Consider the following 23872-nt stretch of genomic DNA (forward strand, 5'->3'; position numbering starts at 1 on the left):
TCGCAGAAGCCTTGGACGACAATGCGTCTAAATACAGTTGTAGGCGTACATACATTTAAACTTCTGTGAACGAGGGTGAAATATTTTGTGCCGCATTAGTGCCTGAGACATTCAGTGCATTTAACAGAACAGGACAGAATTTGCATAATGGGTTTTTTTTATTCTCTTTGAAATCCAGAGTGCGGAATAACAAATGTATATGAAATAGCAGCCAAACATCAATAAATGGAAATGCCACAATTCTCTGTGGATGGTCTTGGGTGGATTTCTGCTGGAGTAGGAAAAACAGCCCCCTTATTGCAAAATAAGCAGAAAAGCGGATGTGATCAAACTCATGCCCACCAGGCTCGCTAATGCACGCACACACACACACAGTATAGCCCACCTCTCACTTCTTCTAATCAGATGCAGTGAGATGTGGCAGCTCCTGCTGTGGAGCTATGGGAGGAGCAGCATGTCTCACAGGTGCTTTCAAAGAACAAGATACAGCAGTGGAGAGACTGTAATTACTCTCCAATTACAGATAAAGATCTCACTTGAGGGCTGCAACATAAAGTATCCTAACAGCCGTGCAGACCCACTTACACTACGATTTAAAAAAGTCCAATCAAGAGTGTCTTAGGAAATGTCCTTTGCAGGTACAATGATAATCACGATCATGTAAAGGACGCTTTTTAATTGCTGTGGTTTTCATACTGACTCACTAACAGATAAACAAAAGTGCCATTGAATCAGTCAGCAAAATGTGGAGTTGAGGGAAAAAAAGCATTCGTATATGTACTTTTTTGGTCAGCATTTAATATATATATATATATATATATATATATACATACACACACACACACAAAGACACACACATGATTGTATATGTAAATAGTGCGTGTGTGTGTGAGAATACAGTATATAAATATCTTAAAATACATAATCTATTAAATGTTGAATATATTAAATAATTATATAATTTATTTTTACTATATTAATGTAGAAAGATGTGTACAGGTATGTGTATTTATGTATGCATGTATGTGTGTGTGTGTGTGTGTGTAGACACATACATTAAATGAAGATCAAAAAAATTTAAAAAGCTGTGTGAAATTAAAATCCTTTATCTTTATAACGTCTTACAACATAAAGAGGTCAAAACACTTAATGCACATTTTAAAGGAAATCCCTGAAGCAATGACAAGAGCACATTTCACATTTACGGGCAAAAACCTTTGTTCTTTATAAAAAATAAGAGGTTGTTACAGAACATACGTGGAAAAGGAATTTCGAAATGAGGTTCTCTCTTCATGTCCTTATATTTTATTCTTTTATTCTTATTCTTTTAACCGAATATGTATGGAAGGAATAAAACACAAGGTGAGATCAGAAAATGAAGTTGACGATGCAAATGTAAAACCTCCAAATCATTTCATAAATTCCTTATTTGACATAATTTTTCTTCTGAAGCTGAAAAACTTGAAATTATTTTCTCTCTTTCCTTCATTCTTTGAGAACACAAACAGAATAAAAGACAAAAAGCTTGTTAATATCTTTAATATTTACAGTTTCTTTAAAAAAGTATGTGGCATTTCCCTCCCCAACCCCTTCCCCACAAATCCTGTCTGAAAATATTATTTAATGTTATTTTTTTCCTTACCTTTGTCAACAAAAATAAAATGCATTTGGCAAGCTAACTGGAAACTGGCAGTGCTGGATACATAAAAATAATATTTCAAGTGATTTGGTGTAAGAATATCATCTGAATTGACAAAATACAATCGACATGACATTGTTGTACCCTTCATGTTCATAATGCATTACACATGTATAATACTTTTTTTTTTAGCTATTACGTTACCGTTGTTTTCAAACTGAACTCCATCCAAACATCTGTCTTGCCTTGAGAAGTAAAACATGAGCTTTGAATGTTCTCTACAATACAGTGCATATTAAAAGTGCAGTAATGTATATAAAATGGCTCTCTATATCTGGGTTATCATGGTTAGATTTTGTACAGCATATGCACAGCAGTTTCCACAGCAAAAAGCCCATATCAAATAATAGCTCTACAAAAAATGCATTTCAGAAGTGAGTTCCCATGTGAGTCCAAAAGTGCGCTAAGGTCATCTCTAAATGTGAGCGATGTGATTCGATAAGCTGAGCTTAAGTTTGTCCACCACTAGTGGGGTTTTCAGAATGTGACAGCACCTCAATATCCAGATACAGCTTTGGCTGGAAAAGAGATAAAGAGCGAAAGATGAGAAATGTAAAGAAATAAAGCAAAACAAAACAATACACTGAAAAAAGAGCCACACATAAAGAGTGTACTAAAGTAATACATTCTTCAGTGCTAAAAACATGTGGTGCAAGTACCTACACTGTACACTAAAAAAAAAAATTGAAGTTGTAAATAAAACAAAGATTTTACAATATAATTTCTCATTTCAGGGCTCGACATTAACGCTTGTCCGCTTGTCCGGGACAAGTGGATTTTGTGAAGGGGCAAGTGAAAGAGAATTTTACTTGCCTGCCCGGACAAGTAACCCATTTAAAACGTCATTAACAAACAATAACTAAGGCATAACTAAGGATTCTGATTTTATTACTTTCAGTGTAAATGGTGACTGATAACGGATAATGTATTGACAGTATCAAAGTCGTGTCAGTTGAGGCTCACGCAGCCTGTGTGACCCGCGGAGAAATCAGAACTAATAAGTGCAACAGCACACTCATTGAAACAAACACGAAAAAACATACTGCGGTAGAAAAAAAAGATAAATATTCTATATATTATAGGTAAGCAACATCACACGACCAAGAGTGATGTTTTTCCGACTATCAGCACGATTGCAAATGTGACATTTATTTGATACGCATCGCCGAGCAACACATAACAGTTTTTCCTTACTGAATGATTCAGCCATTTGAACGAATCGGTTGAATCAGTGACTCACTCATTAAGACAGTGATCTGCCGCCACCGACTGGTACTTTGGTTTCATATTTAAAAGTATCATTGCATTTTTCCAACATTTCATATTTGTATGTTAAAAAAAGTAAAACATTAATCTTATAACATTATTTATGCATTTGCAATTTTACTGTGTAAATGCATTTATGGAACCTCTTATCTTCATGAAACAGTCTGAGTAAATACATCTAAATGGCAATTTCGATGCAGCTTCAGTGTTTCCTCTGCAGTGGAAAGATGGAGTTTGTTGATACTGATTTAATTTGAATGGTAACAACCATAGTGTCTTATTATTCTAACAATGTATTGTTAAAATGTAAGAATTTGACGTAAGATGACACGTACATTCAATAAGGTCAGGAAAATATTGTCCTTCACAAAGTTAAAAAGTGTCCTGGAAATCAATTTAAGGCAAATATCACAAATATGCTGATTAAAGTAAGACCTGATAGAGCACTGATGAGACTATTGCTTCAGAATAAATTACATTTACGCCAAAAAAAAAGAAGCTTTTTTTCGCCCCGGACAAGTGACTGTCTGATTTACATCTAAATGGCAATTTCGATGCAGCTTCAGTGTTTCCTCTGCAGTGGAAAGATGGAGTTTGTTGATACTGATTTAATTTGAATGGTAACAACCATAGTGTCTTATTATTCTAACAATGTATTGTTAAAATGTAAGAATGTGACGTAAATGATGACATGTACATTCAATAAGGTCAGGAAAATATTGTCCTTCACAAAGTTAAAGTGTCCTAGAAATCAATTTAAGGCAAATTTCACAAATATGCTGATTAAAGTAAGACCTGATAGAGCACTGATGAGACTATTGCTTCAGAATAAATTACATTTACGCCAAAAAAAAAGAAGCTTTTTTTCGCCCCGGACAAGTGACTGTCTGATTTACTTGTCCGAAGGACAAGCACATGTTAAGGCTTAATGTCGAGCCCTGCATTTAATTTAATGTTACTTGCTTCTTACTTGGTTATAACTTTTTTTATAACCCTAGAATTACCTTACTAAATAGTAGACAGGTAAACACTCTCCACCCTCCTTCTCTCTGTGCAGCATGTTACATAGAGAAAATGCTGAGTTAAACACACTTTAACACATGCATGTGCATGACACACGCAGCATGCAGCTCACTTTCATACAAATGCTGCTGAAACAGCAGAATAACACGGCCAGCTCAGGCATTCAGTGATTAAATTGATTGGCTAATGAACATATAAAATGTACAGTTATGCACTGACTCAAATCTTTCGTATAGTATAATATAATCATGGCACTGTCCAACAGAGTACGGTACAAAACAGGGCAGAAAATCTTTAAAAGATTTTTTTTTTTTTTTACTTCAGTAGGTCAAACTAAATATTGATGTTAATGAGGTGTTTCATTTTCTATTCAGTAATTTTTTTTGTGATATTTGGGGCATGTCTGAATATTGTTTAAAACACTGATGATTTTTTTTTCAAGCAAGAAAAAAAAGAAATTTAAAATTTGTATTGTTTTATATTATTATTCTTATATAGACATACATACAGTAATGTACTGTCACTCATTAGGAGATCTGTAGTTCAGTTTATTTATTTAGTTAGTTAGTTAATTTTTCAGTATATGTTTATTATAATTTTTTTCCTGGGACATCAAAATAATGATATTGTATTCTAAAACCATAACCAGGATCAAGACTTCTAAGGTAAAACTAGCTAACTTTTCATGCTGTGTTTATTTACATGTTAGATAATAGTTTATAATATAAAAATCATAACAAACAAAAAAAAATTGTGCTTTTAAGACCTAATGGGACCCAAAAGTGTACTGTATTTGTGGACAGTGCCTCATAAACTGCATATAATAGCTCATAATTAGCATGTGTCAAATGGGAAATCATGGCAGTTCACTGATTTGAGGCATGCTGAGAAGCAGAACACACAATGCAGGTGGAGGTCATGCTCTTTCATGAACTGCACTAAAATAGCTTTGGAGAGATGCACACATATATAAAGTGTCCAAAGACGAAGGGCCATGTTTTTCCTTTTTCCCCCACAAAACCCTGACAGTCATTCTGCTGTTTATTTCAGTGAGTCACAGACATCAAAACACTAAAGCTCTTTACAGATTACAGATGGCAAAGCAAGTGGTGTTTGGCAACACAACAGCATGTGCTGCCGTAGCGATGCCCTGTGTCTTTGTTAATTACAAACAATTCACAAAAGACAGCATTTGTTTATGGCTTTTTAGGCTTATCGGCTCACAAAAAGCCAATTTGCACACAATTCACACACCTCTCCATCTCCAGATGTGGAGGCAGTTGTTAGAGGGGGGCCAATCTACACTACTCATGAAGTTACTAAATACTACAGCACAAGCCCTGATGAAGCACAATCATGCAGCATGCAGACAGAAAAGGTGCCAAAACACACAGGGAACAATTAGCAAAAGCACATTTGCGTGCTAAACGATTAGCAGTTAGTTCTTACTTTGTTTTTCTCTGATTAGACAAAGGTGTAGTGAAATCCATTGCTCAGGGGAGGGGGAGCAGACTGAGCCGTAGAGACGGCAACAGGAGCGGGGGGAGGAAGAGGAGGAGGTGGTGGAGGTTGAGGGAGGGAGGTGGGACTGTTAACCGGCGGTGAGGCTGAAGCAGAAAAAGGAACATAGGAGCGTAGTAACACACAGGGAGCTAGTAGTGACAAAGTTACAGTAGTTGCTACTACACACTACAAAGTGCTATTTGTGAGTACATAACTACAAGAGCGATCTGAGGACATCAATGTAGTCAAATATTTATCAAAAAAAAAATAATTGGGGTCCCACTTTATATTAGGTGGCCTTAACTACTACGTACTTGCATAAAAAATTAGTACAATGTACTTACTGTGTTTGTATTGTATTGCAAAACACTTGCTGCTATTGAGGAGGGATAGGGGTAAGGTTAGGGACAGGTTTGGTGGTATGGGTAGGTTTAAGGGTGGGTTAAGGTGTAAGGGATGGGTCAATAGTGTAACTATAAATATAATTACAGAAATGAATTACAGATATAATTACATGCAGGTATTTTTTTAAAATATAAGTTAATGTAAAAACATGTATGTACACAATAAGTTCATTGTACCAATTTTAAATGTAAGTACATAGCAGTTAAGGCCACTTAATATAAAGTGGGACCAAAAATTATTTCATAATTCATCGCCTTCATGCCATTCCAAACCTGTGTGACTTCCATTCTTCAATGTAACACAAAGAAGGACCTTTTTTTGTTTTCAACCAGGAAGGAAAAGCACCGTAAAAGTATCATAAAAGCGATATTCATGATTTGTTACATTTGAAGCCATAAGATAACTGTATGTGAGGAATAAACCAGGAGCAATACAACAACTTTTGACTTGGACACCCTTTTTTAAACGAAATTAATACAAAGAATTATGGAAAAAGAAACAAAACCACAATTAATAATAATAAGAAATATTTCTTGAGCACATGGAGGCCTGAAGAAATACCATCACAGAAATATATTACATTTTAAAATATAATAAAATAGAAAACAGTTACTATTGTAATATTTCACAGTATTAGTGTTTACTGTGTTTCTAATCAAGTAAGTATAGTCTTACTGAGAATAATAGACTAAAAACTTTTTAAAAAGACGTCAAATCTTACCAAGGCCAATCTTTCGAACAGTGATTTATTTTCAGTGAATCAGAAGATCCAGTTCACAAAACGTCTCGGTTACGTATGGTAACCCTCGTTCCCTGAAGGAGGGAACGGAGACGTCACGTCGGATGACCGACGAAATTGGGATCTCGCTTAGAGGGACCAATCTACTTCGAGTGTAAACTAAACGAGCCAATGCACATTGGCATGCGATTATTGCATCCAGCTGCTGCTGATCACAGCGTGAGTATAAGTAGGCAGCAGATGCAGCGCATATTCAGGTTTTCGCTGAGGAGCCGAGCCGGTGACCCGGCCGCTCAGCGGTGGTACAGGAGCTGTGGCGACGGGACGTGACGTCTCCGTTCCCTCCTTCAGGGAACGAGGGTTACCATACGTAACCAAGACGTTCATACAGCTCAAATGCTGCTGTTAATAAAACAAAAATGTAAAAAAAACATTAGTGCTGTCACAATGATTAATCGCGATAAATCGCATCCAAAATTTTGTTTACATACTATATGTATGTGTACTGTGCATATTTATTATGTATATATAAATGCACACACATACATTGAGAATATGAAAAAAATGAAAATATTTCCATGTATATATAGTTTACACTCGAAGTAGATTGGTCCCTCTAAGCGAGATCCCAATTTCGTCGGTCATCCGACGTGACGTCGAGAGTGACCGACTGAAAGGGAACTGGTCTGAATCTGAATGCTATGACTCTCAAGTTCAGCTCACTGACTCAATGATCCAGTTACAGTGGATTAACCAGACTCAGCTCACTGAAGGAGTTTATTCTCAGCTAATAATGACTTTGGTCTGCTCTTCGTTTGACTTCAGAAAGGCTGCGTTTACACTTGCCATTAACATGTGACCTGTATCTGGATGTTGTCCACATACACATTGAAAAGACAAGTGTAAACGCGCTTCTGATTGGAATGTTATCCGATCAGCGTGTCCTGATCCAGAGGTAGCCGAGGACGCATTGTGATTGGATCTCAGTGTAATTAAGAATATAGCACACAAGTCACATAGACCAACTTAATGGTGCTTTTGCATACTTTTTGAAGATTGAAATCCTCAGTGCCCATAGGCACTATGTCCTCCTTTTTTTCTTTGTTAGAAATAAAGTCATATGGGTTTGGAATGAAATGAGTGTGAGTAGTACATTTTCACTTTTGGGCAACTATTCCTTTAACCAAGGTAGTCTACCAGCTTTAACCAGGATGTCCTTGGCTCCTCCATCTGGTAGTCCACCTAAACCAGTTTGGACCAGTTGGTATCAATTTTAGCTACATCTGGCCTTTTCTACCATTTGTATTCATAGAACAGACAAGACAAAACAAACAGGGTTAGTGGAACCAGGCAGTGTGTCAAGCCAACGCGCATTGCCCGCATGAACACCACAATTCGATGTGTTAAGAAAATGTGCTTACATGCCACAGCTCTGACTATTTTAGATGATTTCTGTCTGCACTCATAAACTCAAAATAAATGCTCAAAGTGGTGCTGCGGGTGATCAAAACCCTGACCTGCCTTCACAGACGAGATCCCTCACATAAGGTATTCTGACATGTCCTCCAATGGAAACACTGTGATAATTGTTGACTACGCCATACCGCCAGCCTCACACATTATGATCCATCACGTCAGGATGAATTGACTGTAAATCTGTGTGACTAAGAGGGACACGCTTGCACCCTGTCTGAAGGTTAGACCTGGCAGAGTGAGTGAGGCCTCTGTAAGAAGTAAAGATGAAACGATGGTGTGCTTTTATGCCAGTTCAGAAAGATGTTCAAAGTGCTGCCACGGGATGCAGAGTGAACAAGCCCCAGTGCATATTCAACTGGGTCATTGATCGGCTCTGAAAAAAATGGCCTCATCAAGAGATTCCACCCAGCCTGAAAGATCCGACATGTCTCCCAATTAGCAAGCATCTTTACTCGTCAGATCTGCGCTAATAAGGAATAATGTTCAGTTATTAATGTTGCGGCTGATAGGCTTGGCTTTGCTCTTTCTTTTTCCTCATCACGCCTCCAATGCCGATGTTTTGAAACAGGGTGGACCGTTTCTCCCAATGTTCACAGTTAATCAGTATTTGTCAGTGTGATTATTCAGGAACTTTTATTAACACTGTCAGATTTGCATTACAAATAACAATTTCTGAAGTGTTTTCTTCACATTTACCTTGATCTTTTCAGAGTATCTGAACTTGTCATATACTCAGCATATCTGAAATTAATCTATTCAAACAGAGCTCTGGCAGTAATACAGGTGTGAACTGTTGATTGTATGTTATTATGGGACTCTCTTTCAGCGTCCTTAGCCTTAACATGCATTGTGCACTCCCTGTCCTTGCTCTTGCTATTTAAAATGATTTGTGCTTTTTACAATAAGTTTTGACTGTGTTTTGTAAAACACAGTATATGCTTCCATAGAAAATGGAGTGTTTTAACAAGATAATTTCAGGAATTAGTAATAATAATCAGTAAGAATTTAAGGAATCAGTTCAGGTTAGTGGTAATGCTGCTGGTTAGTTTACCTGCCACTTGCTTGCTCTTGAGCGAGGCCTCTGATGCTAAGGCATAGGACATGGTGATGATTCTCTCTTGCTCCTGTAGAGCCGAGTCTATGTCCGGCAGCACCGGCTTGTCTACTGCTGCAGGAGGAGGTATATTCTGGACACTTATATGCACACAAGAAACAGGTACATTAGAGTAAACTCTCAGAGAAAAGTGTAACAATGGTTCTCAGCATTTTGGGGTCAGTAAGTGTTTGGTTTTTTTTTCAAGAAAGAAATTATTACTTTTTATTTAGTAAGGACTCATTAAATTGATCAAAAGTGACAGTAAAGATATTTATAATGTTACAAAAGATTTTTATTTCAAATAAATGTTTTTCTTTGGAGGAAGGACAACTATTTCCAACATAAGAAATAATTCTTGAGCACCAAATCAGCATATTAGAATGACTTTTGAAGGATAATGTGACACTGAAGACTGCTTTGCCATCACAAAAATAAATTAAATTTTAAATGCCATTTAAATTGTAATATCTCACAGTATCGTTTTTACAGTATTTTTGATCAAATAATGATACTTACAAACCCCAAACGTCTGAATGGTAGCATATATAATGGCAAGAAAACATCTATAAAGATGACAATAAGAGCAGCTGTGTTAAATGAGACTGATCTGCCAGTACCTAGACTTAGCCAGGATGCTCTTGATTCGTTCCACTTTACGATGTCTGGCCTCCATTTCCTGAGGGCTGAGGGGCTCCTCTGGATCCATGTCCACATAGCGCTCAGGGATGGCCACCTTTTGTGGCTTTGCCAGCTATACAGTCATTGAGACCAAACACACACCATCAATCACTTAATTCTGAAATCTAACGTCCAGTCATTTAAGTTTAACATTTTCTTTATTTTGATATTTTTTTTGTTCTCTTGAAATAAAAAGCCTACATTTTATATAATATGAAATGAACTACCAAAAATGTTCAACCAAAAATGAAAATTCTGTCTGGATTTACTCTCTCTCATGTGATATCAAACCTGCATGACTTTCAGAAAAGAAAAGAAAAGGTGAATTTAGGCAGTGTTTTAAGTACTGTCTCACTCAACATTAACATTTACTGCATATTTTCTCTATAAAGCAAAAGCACATAGTGACTGAGACCTTTGTTCCACACAACAAGGAAATTATGTCATAATCTTCTTTTTTTGGGTGAACTATCCCTTTAAGCAGTAGGGTTACCTCTTTGCTGAGGTCCAGCTGGTAGTCCAGAGGCTCCAAATCTAGTTCTCTCATGGGTGTGCTGCTCAGGGTGAGCCATTCGTCTGACCGAGAGCGCTGTCTCTCTCTGTGCTCGACTGGTCTCTCTTCACCCTGCACGGCCTGCTCCAGAAGCTGCAAATCAAAGTCCTGCTCTCTCCTCCACTGAAGGCACACAAACACACAGAGTCCTGAGACGGCCGATCTAGATCTCACATACATCCAACTCGGGACGTGAAAATGTAATATTTTGGTTCTGAAATGGTCTTCACCTGATTTACAGGACAGGTTAAGCGTAGGATAACATTTCCAGTTACACTGGGACAGATGTGACAGAGTTTGTGACAGAGTACTAAAGCCAAAATGACCTCTGTGCTCCACATTTCAACTTACATCCAACATTCATTCTTTACATGAAATAAAAAGTTTAAAGAGGACAGCCCTGCACATAAACAACACACAAAACTGGGTTAAATTGCAACCTTGAGCGTAATGGTATATTGTCCCAGTGCGCTCCTGTACCTCTGTATCATGTAAAGTGATTGGACTGATTGTGCGTGAAGTGTCTCATGTTCAAGCTCTCAAACCGTAGCTTACAGCACTCCTGCAAACCAAGAAAGACGCAATAAAATGCTCCATCTGTGACTTCATTTACATGCTTCATTCCCAGGCTTTATTGTGCTTACTGAAAAGAAAATAAACCAGTGTGTCAGGAAATGAACTGTGGTTTCACATTCACAGTAGAGAGAAAAAGAACAATTGCCTTCTTTTACTTTTTTTTTTTTACTAGCAAAGTGTTTATTTTCTTATGTGCAAAAATCGACATAAAAGAGCTGTGCAATTGATTTTCTTTTTGCAAATTATGCTACAATCCGCTGTTATATTATTATGAACAAGAAAAACATGCTCAGTAAGCAGTACAATTATAAACATGTAAGTCATTCATACATTACCCAGGCCATTCATTGTGTACACATTCGATACATTTTGGTAAAACAAGGTGTAAAATTATAAAAGTATTTATTTAAAAAAAGCCAGATAAGCTAAACCAAGTTATAAAATCATGTTTTGCAGAATGACAGTTTAATTGGTAAATAAAAAATAATAATTCTGTGCACTCAGACCCAAATCGCAGGGGAAAATGATTTTGCAGGTTTTGTAAGACTTATTAGAAAGCTGGATGTGAAAAGTGAAACTGGGTGAAATTAGTGTAAAACAAAAGAATAAATGAGTGAGGTAAACACAATAGAGTCTGGTTTCACACTTCAGTTATGCTATAATTATTGCGGTTGAGTGATGAACTGCTAAAAGGTTTGAGAGCTTGAAATTTAGTTTAGTTTATAAGCCCACTAATACAGCAGAGCCCGTTTCCCATAACTTAGAGCATTATGTTATTGTTATAGAGATGTTAAAAGAGCATTTTGATGTTAGTGTTGGTTTTTGCCTATTCAAAGACCCCCAAGTAAAAGCACACTACTTTGATTCACTATCCCAGATGAACATGGGAGCTGCTCCCTTAAGGAGCCATGTCCCAAGGTTAAAATTAAACACTCATACAAGTCATTAGAACATTTTGAAACTACATTAAGAGTGAGAATCAGTAGCATATCAACTTTCCTTATTAATCCTCTAAACACATTAGTAGTCCATGTCTTTCATTGGCAAATAGCATAACTCCCACCTGTTCTTATTCTGTAGCCCATCCATGTGGCCCAACAACATATAATAAAATCTCTCACATCTCCTTCTGCAACACCTCCCACATACCCACTTACCTGCGGCAGACACTACTAGACACTAAAATGCTGATCATGTTAACGCCAAATCTTACAGTTCTCCATCAAAACAGTGTAAATAGCTGAATGTGCATTTATGTCAAGGCGATAGTTCTCTCTGGAGGATAATGTGTCATTGTGCTCTAACGTACTGATCCCAGGTCTGCAGACACGGATTTGGATGTGGAGGAGGCACGAGATGAGGAAGCCTGCCGCTCGCCCTGGCTGAGCGTTCTCTTGCGCTCCCGTACGAGAGCCTTTTGGTGACGCTTCATCCTCTCCAGCTGCTCTTCGGCGCTCATGCGGCTACGCTGCTGCATGGGCTCCCCAGAGTACAGTCGCTCCAAGGCACTCTTTGGTCTCTCCTAGGAGACACCAGTGGACGTGTTAATAATGCTGAAACAAACCGCACCAAAGAACAGTGCGGAGAGAGAGAAATCAAAGAGAGAAATGTGAACAATTTGCGAAAGGGAGGAGGGGAAGGAAAAACAAAAAGGGGAAAAAAGAGAGACTCAATCATCTAGGACCCAACCAATATTCAGTAGATGTCTGTCTATGCCTTTACTATATTCTTGCTGCTCACTTACAGTTTTTGCATGTAGTATTGCAGTGTACTGTATTTATAGTTTTTTATGTTAATTACACTTCCATTCAAAAGTTTGGAGTGAGTATTCAACTTTTGTTGAAAAAGAAATTTACTTTTATTCAGCAAATCTGAATTAAATTCTATTTCAAATAAACGCTGTTCTGTCATGACAACTCTCTGAGGGATTGGCATGGTAATGTACATGACAATGCTAATTTATTTGGTCTTGGCGAAATAGATCTGCTACGTTGCTGCTGCTGCGGCAGAGCAAGAACCGAGACTTGCTACTGCCAATCCATCCACGTAAGAAATATTGCTGCTGCAAATATGACATACATGAAATAACCCCCATATAGCATACATGAATCACCTCGCAGCAGATCTATACAGGAGGAGCTGGGGAAGGTGGAGGGTTTCTGAAGCAAGCTGCAACTGCTATTGCAAGCACTAGTCATATTTGAATGTTGAGCACCGAGCTCATTGGCTACCGATACAGGAGAGAACCAATCAGCTGTGCCATGTGATAATGATGTCATTAGGTCAGATTGAGTTAGACCTATCGGACTGCGCCATCTAGAGTTTCATGCCAGAACTCTGTATTTCTTTTGAACTTTCGATTTATTAAAGAATGCTGAAAAAATATATACAGTTTTCTCAAAAATATTAAGTAGCACCAGTTTTCAACATTGATAACAATAAGAAATATTTCTTAAGCACCAAATCAGTATATTAGAATGATTTAATATACATTAAATCATTCTAATGATCATTTTCAAAAATCATGTTTTTCCATTGTGCATTCCAATTAATCTCAATCAAACTGCAGTTGGGTTATTTTGATTAGATAAAAAAAAAAAAAAAAAAAAACCAAAAAAACACAAAAAAACAATTTAAAATAAGTTTTCTTTATTTGAATATATTGTAAAATGTAATTTATTCTTGTGATCAAAGTTGAATTTTCAGCATCATTACGCCAGAACATGATAACAATAAAAAACATGATTTTTGAAAATTAAAAAATCTGTTTTTGCAAATAAACTCTTCATATATATGTCTATTTTAATAACTGTATGTTTGATAGCTATATATATATATATATATATATATATATAACAAATTTAATGTAATTTAACAGTTTTTTGTATGAAGTGTGTTGTTATTAATGAGTGTAAAACAGTCAGTCAGAAAGAGAGAGGCAGAAGGAGAAAATAAGGAGAGAAAAAAAGTACCAGAAACAGAGGAGTTCATTTTGAAGCTCTGCTGTGCTCATTTCTGTTAACATTTTCTGCATGATTCCATCAGGGTGGGAGACACACACTGTGTTCACAGTCTGCATGGCAACACTACCGCAGTAATTCATTCGCAAAGTACAGTCTGGCCCAAGCCCACACTGGCTGCTTTTATTTCATGTGCTCAGCGGTTTGTACTCCTGCTGCATCTAATCAACCTGCTGTTTGTCAGCTCTGCCAAAGCAAACTATGACGGACTCTTTATGTCCCCCTGCCTCTCAACAGACAATTTCAGGACTTTGTTGGCTTCCTACCTTCAAGCTTGTGGTGGTGAGTCCTCTTCTGAGGGTGACAAACGATGAAATGTTTGATGACTGGTTCAGTCTTGAAGATGAGCCTGTCAAACCTAACAGAAGTTGAACTGGATTAGACAAATCTTATAGGTTTCTTAGGAAATCCTTTCTAAAATTCCGAGCTGGGAGTTTGTACTTTCAAACTACATGGTTAATTGTCAACTGTTTCCCACTGAGCAGCCTGATGTCACGTTCACACTTGGTACACTTGCTTAATTGGGTGTTTCTTCAACTACAGTATGGTCACTTTTGGCCATGTGGACTCTCTTAAAGCACACACTTTAATATGTCTACCAACAACGCCCAGCAGTATGCAGACTACTATTTAAAAGTTTGGGGTCTGTAATATTTTTTGCTAATGTTTTTGAAAGGATTCTCCAACTCTATGTTCACCAAGGCTGCATTTACTTTATCAAAAATACAGAAAAATTCCCTCAAGGATTTTTAAGCTGAATTTTCAGCAGCCATTACTCTAGTATTCAGTGTCACGCATTTCAGAAATCATTCTAATATTCTGATTTTGGGCCTAAGAAATATTTCTGATTATTAATGTTGAAAATGGCTGTGCTGCTTAATTCTTTGAGGAAACTGTGATACATATTTTTCAGGATTCTTCAACAAAGTGAAAGTCCAAAAAACAGCATTTATTCGAAATTATACTGAATTTATTTTTACTGTCACTTTTGATCAATTTAATGTGTCCTTGCTGAACAAAAGTATTAATACCTTTAAAGAAAAATCATACTGACCCCAAAATTTTGAACAGCAGTGTATTAAGCGAAAATTCACCACAGCATCATTTCCATCTCAAATTATGTACAGTATTGTGTTAAACAGCATTCTGTGATGAAAATGATAGTGGTGGAAATTATATATTTGCACCCTTTTTGGCTCCTTTGTAATGTTAAGGCTAAATTCACTACTAGCTTCTTACACTGAACAAAATTATAAACGCAACACTTTTGTTCCCTTTCGTGGAACTTCGAACTGCGTCCTCTAGGGGTCGCTATGGGGAACGCCTCGTCGTGACCCGTGTCTGAAGCCTACATTGAAAAAACACCAACTTGTTTGGCCGGCGACAGCCATGACGTCACTACCGTCGCGACTAGTACAAAATAGGCGCCGGTAGCGCACATCATTCTCCTGTGTTAGTGAGCACTTCTTCTTTGCAGAGATAATCCATCCACCTCACAGGTGTGGCATATCAAGATGCTGATTAGACAGCATGATTATTGCACAGGTGTGCCTTAGCCTAGCCACAATAAAAGGACACTCTAAAATGTGCAGTACTTTCTTCATTTAAAAACTTGAGATGCAGTAGGATGGGGAAAAAACCGGCATAAAGTCTTGAGACATGTTTTTAAAAAGTTGAACTTAAATTTTTCCATGGCTTTCTAAACATGCGGCTCTCTTGTGCGAGACGCGAGTGCAACGGTGATAGATGTCCCTCTAGAAAATGTGATAAATATGCGTTCTGTGTGAACGGTTTGGTTTCGGTTTTGACGTAAACAACATCATCTCCGCATCGATGTTCTTTTTTCCCGCAATATTTTGAATGAACAACGTAGCAGCGCCGCATCTAGTGGGTTCAACTGGATAGACTAACAAAAACATTAAAATGCAATGGCACTTACATCGTCGTCGCATTTCGTGTGCCACTGATAATACTGCCTGACGCACACCTAAAATTCGAATGCAACATTTTTGCATTCGAATGTGGATTTTTATTTTAAATTCGACGAACATTCGAAATTCAAATTTTTTTTTGACAGCCCTAGTGTGTGACATATACGGGTCTCTGTGTACCTCTGTTTGGTAGAGTTTGGTAGCCACTATCACGGCTCAAGCCACCAACTGTCAGCAGTTCAGGCTCACTCAGGAACGCTCGTATCTCAACCTAGGGTCCCAGGAAAATAGAACTCAGAACTATATTGACATTTTACCATATACACAGATGAAAACTGGCTGGATCACTGAGTGGCACAAACCGTATGGTCTCCATTAGGATACTGCCCGATCTCACGATCACGCTTCCGTTCATCAGACTGTCGTTTCAGGCCACGGACTGATGTGTGGCGGATGACGGAGGTCTCTTTGGGGAGAGGGGGCACAGCCGGGGGGTGTTCGTCTGGACTGTAGAGGTGAGGGAGAGGGGGTCTGGGTGGAGCGTCTTCTTCAGGCTGCATTGTGTAAACATGAAATGTCCATAAATACAGATAAATGGACTGAAGGAATATTTTGATTACTTTGTTTCACTTCACTCACCCATTTTGGCTTGTGCGCTGTATGTGAGAGCTGCAAGGGCTGCTGGGTAGACTGCACCAGGCTGAGATGAGGGCTGGGCTGAGCAGCTTTCAGTTCACCCATGAATGGGCTCGCAGAGAGAGAAGGCACTGCGGACAATGACGCTGAAGGCACGAGTTTCCTCTCTGGGTCAGGCAAATATTCCACCCGTTGATATCATATGGGCAAAAAAACACATGTATGATTATCAGTTGCATCTGTATGCAGTAAGCAGAGTTGCATGTGGTGCTGTTTGACCTCAGTACCTCGGTCTGTGTTCCAGTGCATGGGGGTGATGGCAGGCAGGGGCCCACTCTCACCTGGATTCCGAACAGAGTCAATGGTCACTTTGTAGTTGGCTTTGCTGGAGCTCAGGCCTGCAAGCACGTCCTCGATCCGCCACAGCTCCTTCCTCAGCTGAGATTTCTCCTGCTGCAGTAGCACAGAATATAATCATTTAGAATGAAATAAAACAGATTAAAACAGAAAAAACTGAATAAAAAAGTAAATATAAGAGACTGGAATCTTAGTATGAAAACTCCTACAATATATAATATTATATATATATAAATCAGAATATATAAATGTAACATTATTCTTGGGAATACATATGTCTTTCTTTATTACATTCAATATAAAATATTAAAAATGAGTTTCTGTCTTTCAGTATGTCAGAATACAATATAGTACATATCATAATATAATATAATAAAGAACAACATTTCTTCAACAGAACCTAAAAGCTAAAAATTAGAGTAGAACAGAATAGAACAGAACAGAAGTACCTTCATACCACTGCGATAATTCTTTTAAAAAATATGACAACCCTAAGGCTTGTCTTTGATTTTGTAAGAGGCAAATTTAGAGCTCAAAGGGGCACTGAAGAAAGGATAGGATTTTCTCTTATTTGTATTTTCAGAACAAGCCATAATTTATTGACTTTTGCTCTCACACAAACACTTGAGAAATCAATAATCTTATACACTGTATGCCTCGTTCTTACGGCTCTATCACGCTGATCAAAAACTGACATTAGATCTTCACTCCGGCTCCGAGAGCTCCATTTCTCTTTCATCACTTTGTTCTTTCTCTATCAATTACCGGACTGAGAGGTGCATGCTGAATAGAAAAGGAGGCTGACACGGTTTAACATCTTCTGATACACTCTGCTGCTCAAACAGTATTGATGCTTTAGTTTGGAAGCACGCATTAGAGAGATAAAAGCTGAAATACAATTTTGGGCTTGAGAAAAGAAAGACTGTGTCTCATTTTTCAACTTCTTTCTCTGGTTCTGACCTGAGAGAGAGCACTGTGGGTCATCTGGTCTTGAAGGGCTGAACGCAATCTGTCCACATCTCTCTCCAATTGGCTGTACTCTGCCCAAGCGTTCTCCATCTCCTGTTTAACACAGAACAAGCCTCAATACAAGTGCGATGAGCTGATATTAGTATTGCATTGACATTCATTTTTGGCTTAGTGTGATATTAGTATTTCATGGATGTTCTTGAGTCTTCTGCGAGTGTATTAAAGGGGTCCTATTATGCTTTTTCACTTTTTCAACTTTAGTTAGTCTGTAACCGCGGATGATTCATTTTCCACTATGATAATATGGTAAGTGTTGTTGTAATGATGTGCGATCGGACATTATCAAGTAAGCTTTATCACCAAATCACACACAGAGTTCACGCACGTTGATTTATTAGTCTATTAAAAATTTAAAATTCCAGGCATTCTAAATTGTAGAAGGCAAAAATGCTTCTGTATGCTTTTTGTATTTATATAATTTAATATAGTTAACTTAATCTATATCACACAAAGTGTACTGTTTTTCTGCAGATATCAGCATGATAACACATTTAATAATCATTTTATACAAGTTAAGTAAAGTAATAAGTGACTTACATTTTAGACATAATATTGCTTGTTTTTGCTCAATTTTGCCAACGGAAATAGTTCCAAACAAAGATCACAGCACTGTTTTGCATCTCTGAGCAAAGGACGGTGTTTACTTATTGAATGAATCAGCTTTTTGAACGAATCGGTTGAATAAATGATTCAGTGATTCACTCATTAACACACCCTGTGTTCCATTCGTAAGGGCTCATCCCTATACCCTAATCCCTTTAAAGGATTTACCCTCCGGAGTGAGAGCTTCGAAGGGTGTAGGGGACCAAACAACTGTTTCTTGAAGTGCCCTTCTGCGTCATCATCACCTTCTTTTCCATTTTGCATTTACTTGTACTTTTACTTTCAATACTTAAGTACGTTTAAGATTTAAAAAATACTTTTCGTACTTAAGTACAATAAATATCACATACTTTAAGACTTTTACTCAAGTAATATTCTAAACAGTGACTTCAACTTCTACCAAAGTCATTTTCTGGTAAGATATCTGTACTTTTACTTGAGTATGGCTTTCAGGTACTTTATACACCACTGGGTAAGGGGCATGACATCTCCCGACCAGGCGCCGAGTGGTGCCAATCACAACACACACTGGCCTTGCTAACCAATCACAGCACATTTCGTATTTCAGAAGGCGGGCCTTCATTTGATACAGGAACTATTCAAGCCGTTCATGCCAGACTGGGGAGAGAGGTATTGTAATAATGTAAAATATGTGAAAAATAATGTGTTTTTCGAACAACCTAGTATGAGAGCCTGTTCTAGTACACCCCCAAAACAAAATCAAGACTTTGTAAAAGAGCATAATAGGACCCCTTTAACACAGATATGGTATGTGTCCTCACCGTGGACACCTGTGAGATGTCCGCCCTGATGTGGACCACGTCCTCCCGCAACAACTTCTGTTGATAGGCAACCTTCTCTGCATGGGCGGGCTGATCCTGATACTGCTCCATCTGCTGATGGGAAACATCCAGAACTGACTCGAGCTTGTCCTAGATTTGGGTGAAAAATAGAAGATGATGCAGATAAAGAAGTAGCACTAGGGACCAAGACATCAGGTTGGACATTAGGGCTGCACAATTGTTCAATTCTGAAAACAGCATTCCACTGAGGTCTAAATTTTGCTTTATGTAGCAACATCTAATTATATATCTAAAATTGGTTATACTCAAGTCAAAATTGTGGTGAAATCAATCCGACTATATTAGGTTACAACAGTAAAAGTAATTTTAAAGGGTTTGATAAACTAGAAATAGATCTTCAAGCGACTGACATGACAAACCACAATGTATCCATTATAATCAACATAGGGATAGACACAGAATAAATCATATTTTTATTGTGCAGAGTAGACATCTTTGGGATATTCAAAAGTTTGAGGTCTGTAAGATTTTTCAATGTTTTTGAAAGAAGTCTCTTATTAGTCTCACCAACAATAAATCAGTAATATTGAAAAATTAGATTACAATTTACAATAACTTTTCTATTTTCATATATTTTAAAATACTTTTATTGGCAAAGCTGGAATTCAGCAGCCATTATTTTAATGGAAACTTTGATGCATTTTTAACAGGATTCTTTAATGAATAGAAAAAAGAACAGCATAGAAATGTGTAACTTTTTAACATTATTTTGTAACATTAACATGATCTTTACAGTTACTTTGGATTAATTTAATACATCCTTTCTAAGTTCTTAAAGCCTTTATGTACAATGCATCATAAAGGGTTATTAAAGGGTATATTGCATTATAATTATTCATAATATGCATTGTAATGCATTATATATTGTCGTAAAAAATTATAAACTAATTTAAAATGTATAGTGTAACAATGAATTCATAAGTGTTATAATGTATTAACTGTGGTTACGATTATTCATGAGACTGTACAAAGCATTATAAGGTGCATTACAAGGCATAAAACTACATTTATAATGGATTATACATAAAAGCTTTAAGTGTTACCAATAAAAGTATTAATTTATTTTACAAAAAATAATTTAAATATAAATCTTACTGGCTCCAAGCTTTTAAATGGTAGTGTATACAGCTTAATTGATATGAAATGACAATTATGATTTCTGCCATAAATTGGGTTGCCTTGCTTTACCATTCAGTCGATACACAATTCAATATCCTTAAAGCCTGATTTGGAATACTGAATTTAGATAAGGAAAAAAAAGCACCTTATCTTCTTTGAGTGTGCGTATCCTGGCCTCCAGCTCTTGTAGGATCTTGTCTTGCTCGCATAACCTACTAAGCTTTACCTGGAGAGACAATCACAAGCAGCAATAAAACATGGTCACCAAACAGAGGCCACGACTGAACTGAATCCATTAACACACAAACATATCAAACAGAGGGCCGACAGAATACATTCTTCCGCTATTCCATATTCAACATTTCCCACTATTGAAGATACCCATTAGCATAAACTCCATGCACCCAAGACAATTCTGGTGTCATTATTTGCAGAAACAAACAGCATTTTCTCAGCGAAAAATGGGTTAGGGTACGTGTGCTCGTGCGGGAGAAACATAGGCGGCAGAAGTGCCTTGTTTACAGTCTTCTTCACACTGCCTGTTTATTCTGCGCTGTTTATCGTTCCCTCCGATTAATTATTAAGCTGTTATTATTTTACAGCCATATATTGTTGTTTTAACAATATTAAATATTCATTACGCAGATAAATCCACCAACAAAATTCTTATAAATTGTTCAACTGAAACAATGTTAATGATGAAAAGCCAGGACTTCCAGATTATTTACCTCCAATCAAACGAAAAACAGTGAGAGCACTGGAATACAAAAATCAAACTGAAAAATTTACAAGCCCAAAGTATAAAACTCCCATTGCATGTATTTTTCTCTTTAAATTGAGCATTGAATATAAAAAGCCCTCGTCAATAATTTCAATTTCTTCTTGACACCGAGAGAGCGCTTGCTTCTCCCCACAGCGTTTGCACCGCCTCACTCCGATGCCTGTGTTTACTTGCACAAATTCAGGCTTGACTAACAGCTTTCTGTGCAAAGCAAACAGAGATCGAGAGGGTAGACAAGGCTCAGAAAGTGGGCTTTAATAAACAGAGAACAGAACTTACATCTATGTCACTTTCAGCTATTTTAACAGGCCGAGGTGGTCGATCTTTAAGTGAGTCACGTCCAGTTACCTGTTGACGAAATGCAAAAGCTCATACACTTTCAAAGACTTTAACATCAACATCAAGACTAAGAAGCTGTACGGTTGCATCGATCAAGCAACCATCAAGACTGCACAGCCTATTGACAAAGGGATGTTGAAATCATATAAACAAACTGTGCTTTAGCAAACTCATAATATCTCGAGATGAACAAAACAACAACAACAAAAAAACAAACCAACACTCTTTTTGGAAGCTCTGCGATGTGTTTACGTACAAACAGCAACTGGGGTATTTGGGGAGAGCCGCAATGATCCACCCAAAGCGCTGCTCTTGATTTGGCAAGGTATCAATACTTTTCATCAGTGGTGAACTTGACATGAACCGTGTGGGAGTGAAGCCTACGACAAGCTGAAACCCACTGAAAAACTATAATTTAGTGATAAACAGGAGTTGGCTAAAGGATACTTTATAAGTAAGAGCAGCTGTCTGTAAACGTTCACTCATTAACAGAAAACCTCAGACTCTAGGGTAATTCCTTGATGCTTAATGTCATCATGGAAATAATTAGCACAGCCTTTACATAATGTTCACAATTACAATGCAGAAACTGCATTGATGCTATAACAATCCCTCATCAGAGCAGTATTGATATTTTACCTAAAGAACAACCTTGGGCGTCCTTGAAAAAAAAATTAAGCTGTCAAAGTAGCACATGCGCATAAGAATGACTCTGCAGAGCAACGATAACGGTCCAGGGGGTTTACATCACAGCATGAAATGGTCACATTTGGTTACGCGCACCATCCTTACATTCAGACAGAATGCACTGTGTACCGAATAGATGAGAGGTTCAATACTTTTCATCTGTTTGAAATGAAGATAAAAGGGTTTTTGTGAACCGTGGGTATAAATTTAGGCAATGTATACATTTGAATTCTGAATTAATAATTAAAGCAGGTAATGCGCTCCATATCAAACAGGATCGGAAAAGTCGGTGAACATAAAATGTTTGTGACAAAAGTGGAGAAACTCTATATAAGAGCTCTTAAGGCCACTGATGCCACTGGACATAAGGAAAACAACTCAGAATCAGATTCTAGCGAAATCAAAATCTCCTCCTGCTGGGAGCCATCACTAGTCACTACATCCATGCATCCGCAAATAATTTTATTGCTAAACTGCAGCATAAAATCTGATTTTTAGCAATAAAAGTTTAAAATCACCTAATGCTCTCTGTGAATATTGACTGATGTAAATTTATTTAATCATTGATTTCAAAATTCACTCTACACATCCTTCAGGGTTAGAGAGCAGAGCAGCTGTTATAGAGAATAGGGGGGAAATCAGGAAGAATGTATGCCTCGAGGAGAGAGGGAGAAGATGAGAGGAGGAGGGAGGTGAAGGCAGATCCACTAGAGCCCACCTTCAGGTCTAGATACTCCAGGTCCTTCTTCAGCTGGATGTAAGTGTCATCTGCCTTTAAATGGGAAATGAAGAAACAGGTCACATGACACATGGTTGAGAGTACAGCATGCAAGACTGAGACTGATTTTCATGCGCACTGTAAATCCAAATGCTGGTACAGTACTACACATTGTGCAAGTGCATGTAATGTGATTGACAAGTCATTCATCACTCTGAGTTATGATGTTTAAAAAATATAAATAAATACACTACAGTTGAAACGTTCGCGGTAATTTTTCTTTTTAACTTTAGAAATTATTACTTTTATTTAGCACGGATGTATTAAATTGATCCAAAGTAACAATAAAGATTTTTATAATGTTACAAAATAATGCTACAAAAGTTTTACATTTCTATGCTGTTTTTTTTACTTTCTATTCACCACAGAATGCTGAAAATGTATCACAGTTTCCAAAAGCTACTTAAGCAACTGTTTTCAACATTGATAACAATAAGAAATTCCAAATGCTGGTACATTATTACACATTGTGCAAGTGCATGTTATCATGATGGTTATTTAGAAATCACGGTTATTAAAAAAATACACTACTGTTCAAAAGCTTATGGTATTTTTTTTACTTTAGAAATGAATAGTATTTTTAGCATACCATGAAACATCATTTAGCAAAGATGTATTAAATTGATCCAAACAAAAAATAAAGATATTTATAATATTACAAAAGTTTGACATTTCTGTGCTGTTTTTTTTTTTTTTTTTTTAACTTTCTATTCAC

At 37.2% G+C, this 23872-nt stretch overlaps 1 protein-coding gene across 1 annotated transcript in view; it reads right to left on the reverse strand.

Moving 5' to 3' along the window:
* Window positions 1-1523: 1523 nt before the first annotated feature.
* The window catches only part of LOC107750550 (pleckstrin homology domain-containing family A member 7-like), a 107530-nt gene continuing 85181 nt past the window's right edge, over window positions 1524-23872 (reverse strand). Inside the window, 17 exon segments of the mRNA XM_016565997.1 lie at window positions 1524-2217; window positions 3970-4014; window positions 5438-5595; window positions 9163-9305; window positions 9825-9958; window positions 10379-10561; window positions 12324-12536; window positions 14301-14392; window positions 16146-16236; window positions 16328-16519; window positions 16605-16768; window positions 16889-17054; window positions 17919-18020; window positions 19373-19522; window positions 20718-20798; window positions 21633-21701; window positions 23098-23151. Coding sequence (XP_016421483.1) covers window positions 5453-5595; window positions 9163-9305; window positions 9825-9958; window positions 10379-10561; window positions 12324-12536; window positions 14301-14392; window positions 16146-16236; window positions 16328-16519; window positions 16605-16768; window positions 16889-17054; window positions 17919-18020; window positions 19373-19522; window positions 20718-20798; window positions 21633-21701; window positions 23098-23151 — 1977 coding nt within the window. The 3' untranslated portion in view covers window positions 1524-2217; window positions 3970-4014; window positions 5438-5452.

This window comes from Sinocyclocheilus rhinocerous, unplaced genomic scaffold (assembly GCF_001515625.1).
Source record: "Sinocyclocheilus rhinocerous isolate Xijiao unplaced genomic scaffold, SAMN03320098_v1.1 scaffold19, whole genome shotgun sequence".
Taxonomy (NCBI): Eukaryota; Metazoa; Chordata; class Actinopteri; order Cypriniformes; family Cyprinidae; genus Sinocyclocheilus; species Sinocyclocheilus rhinocerous.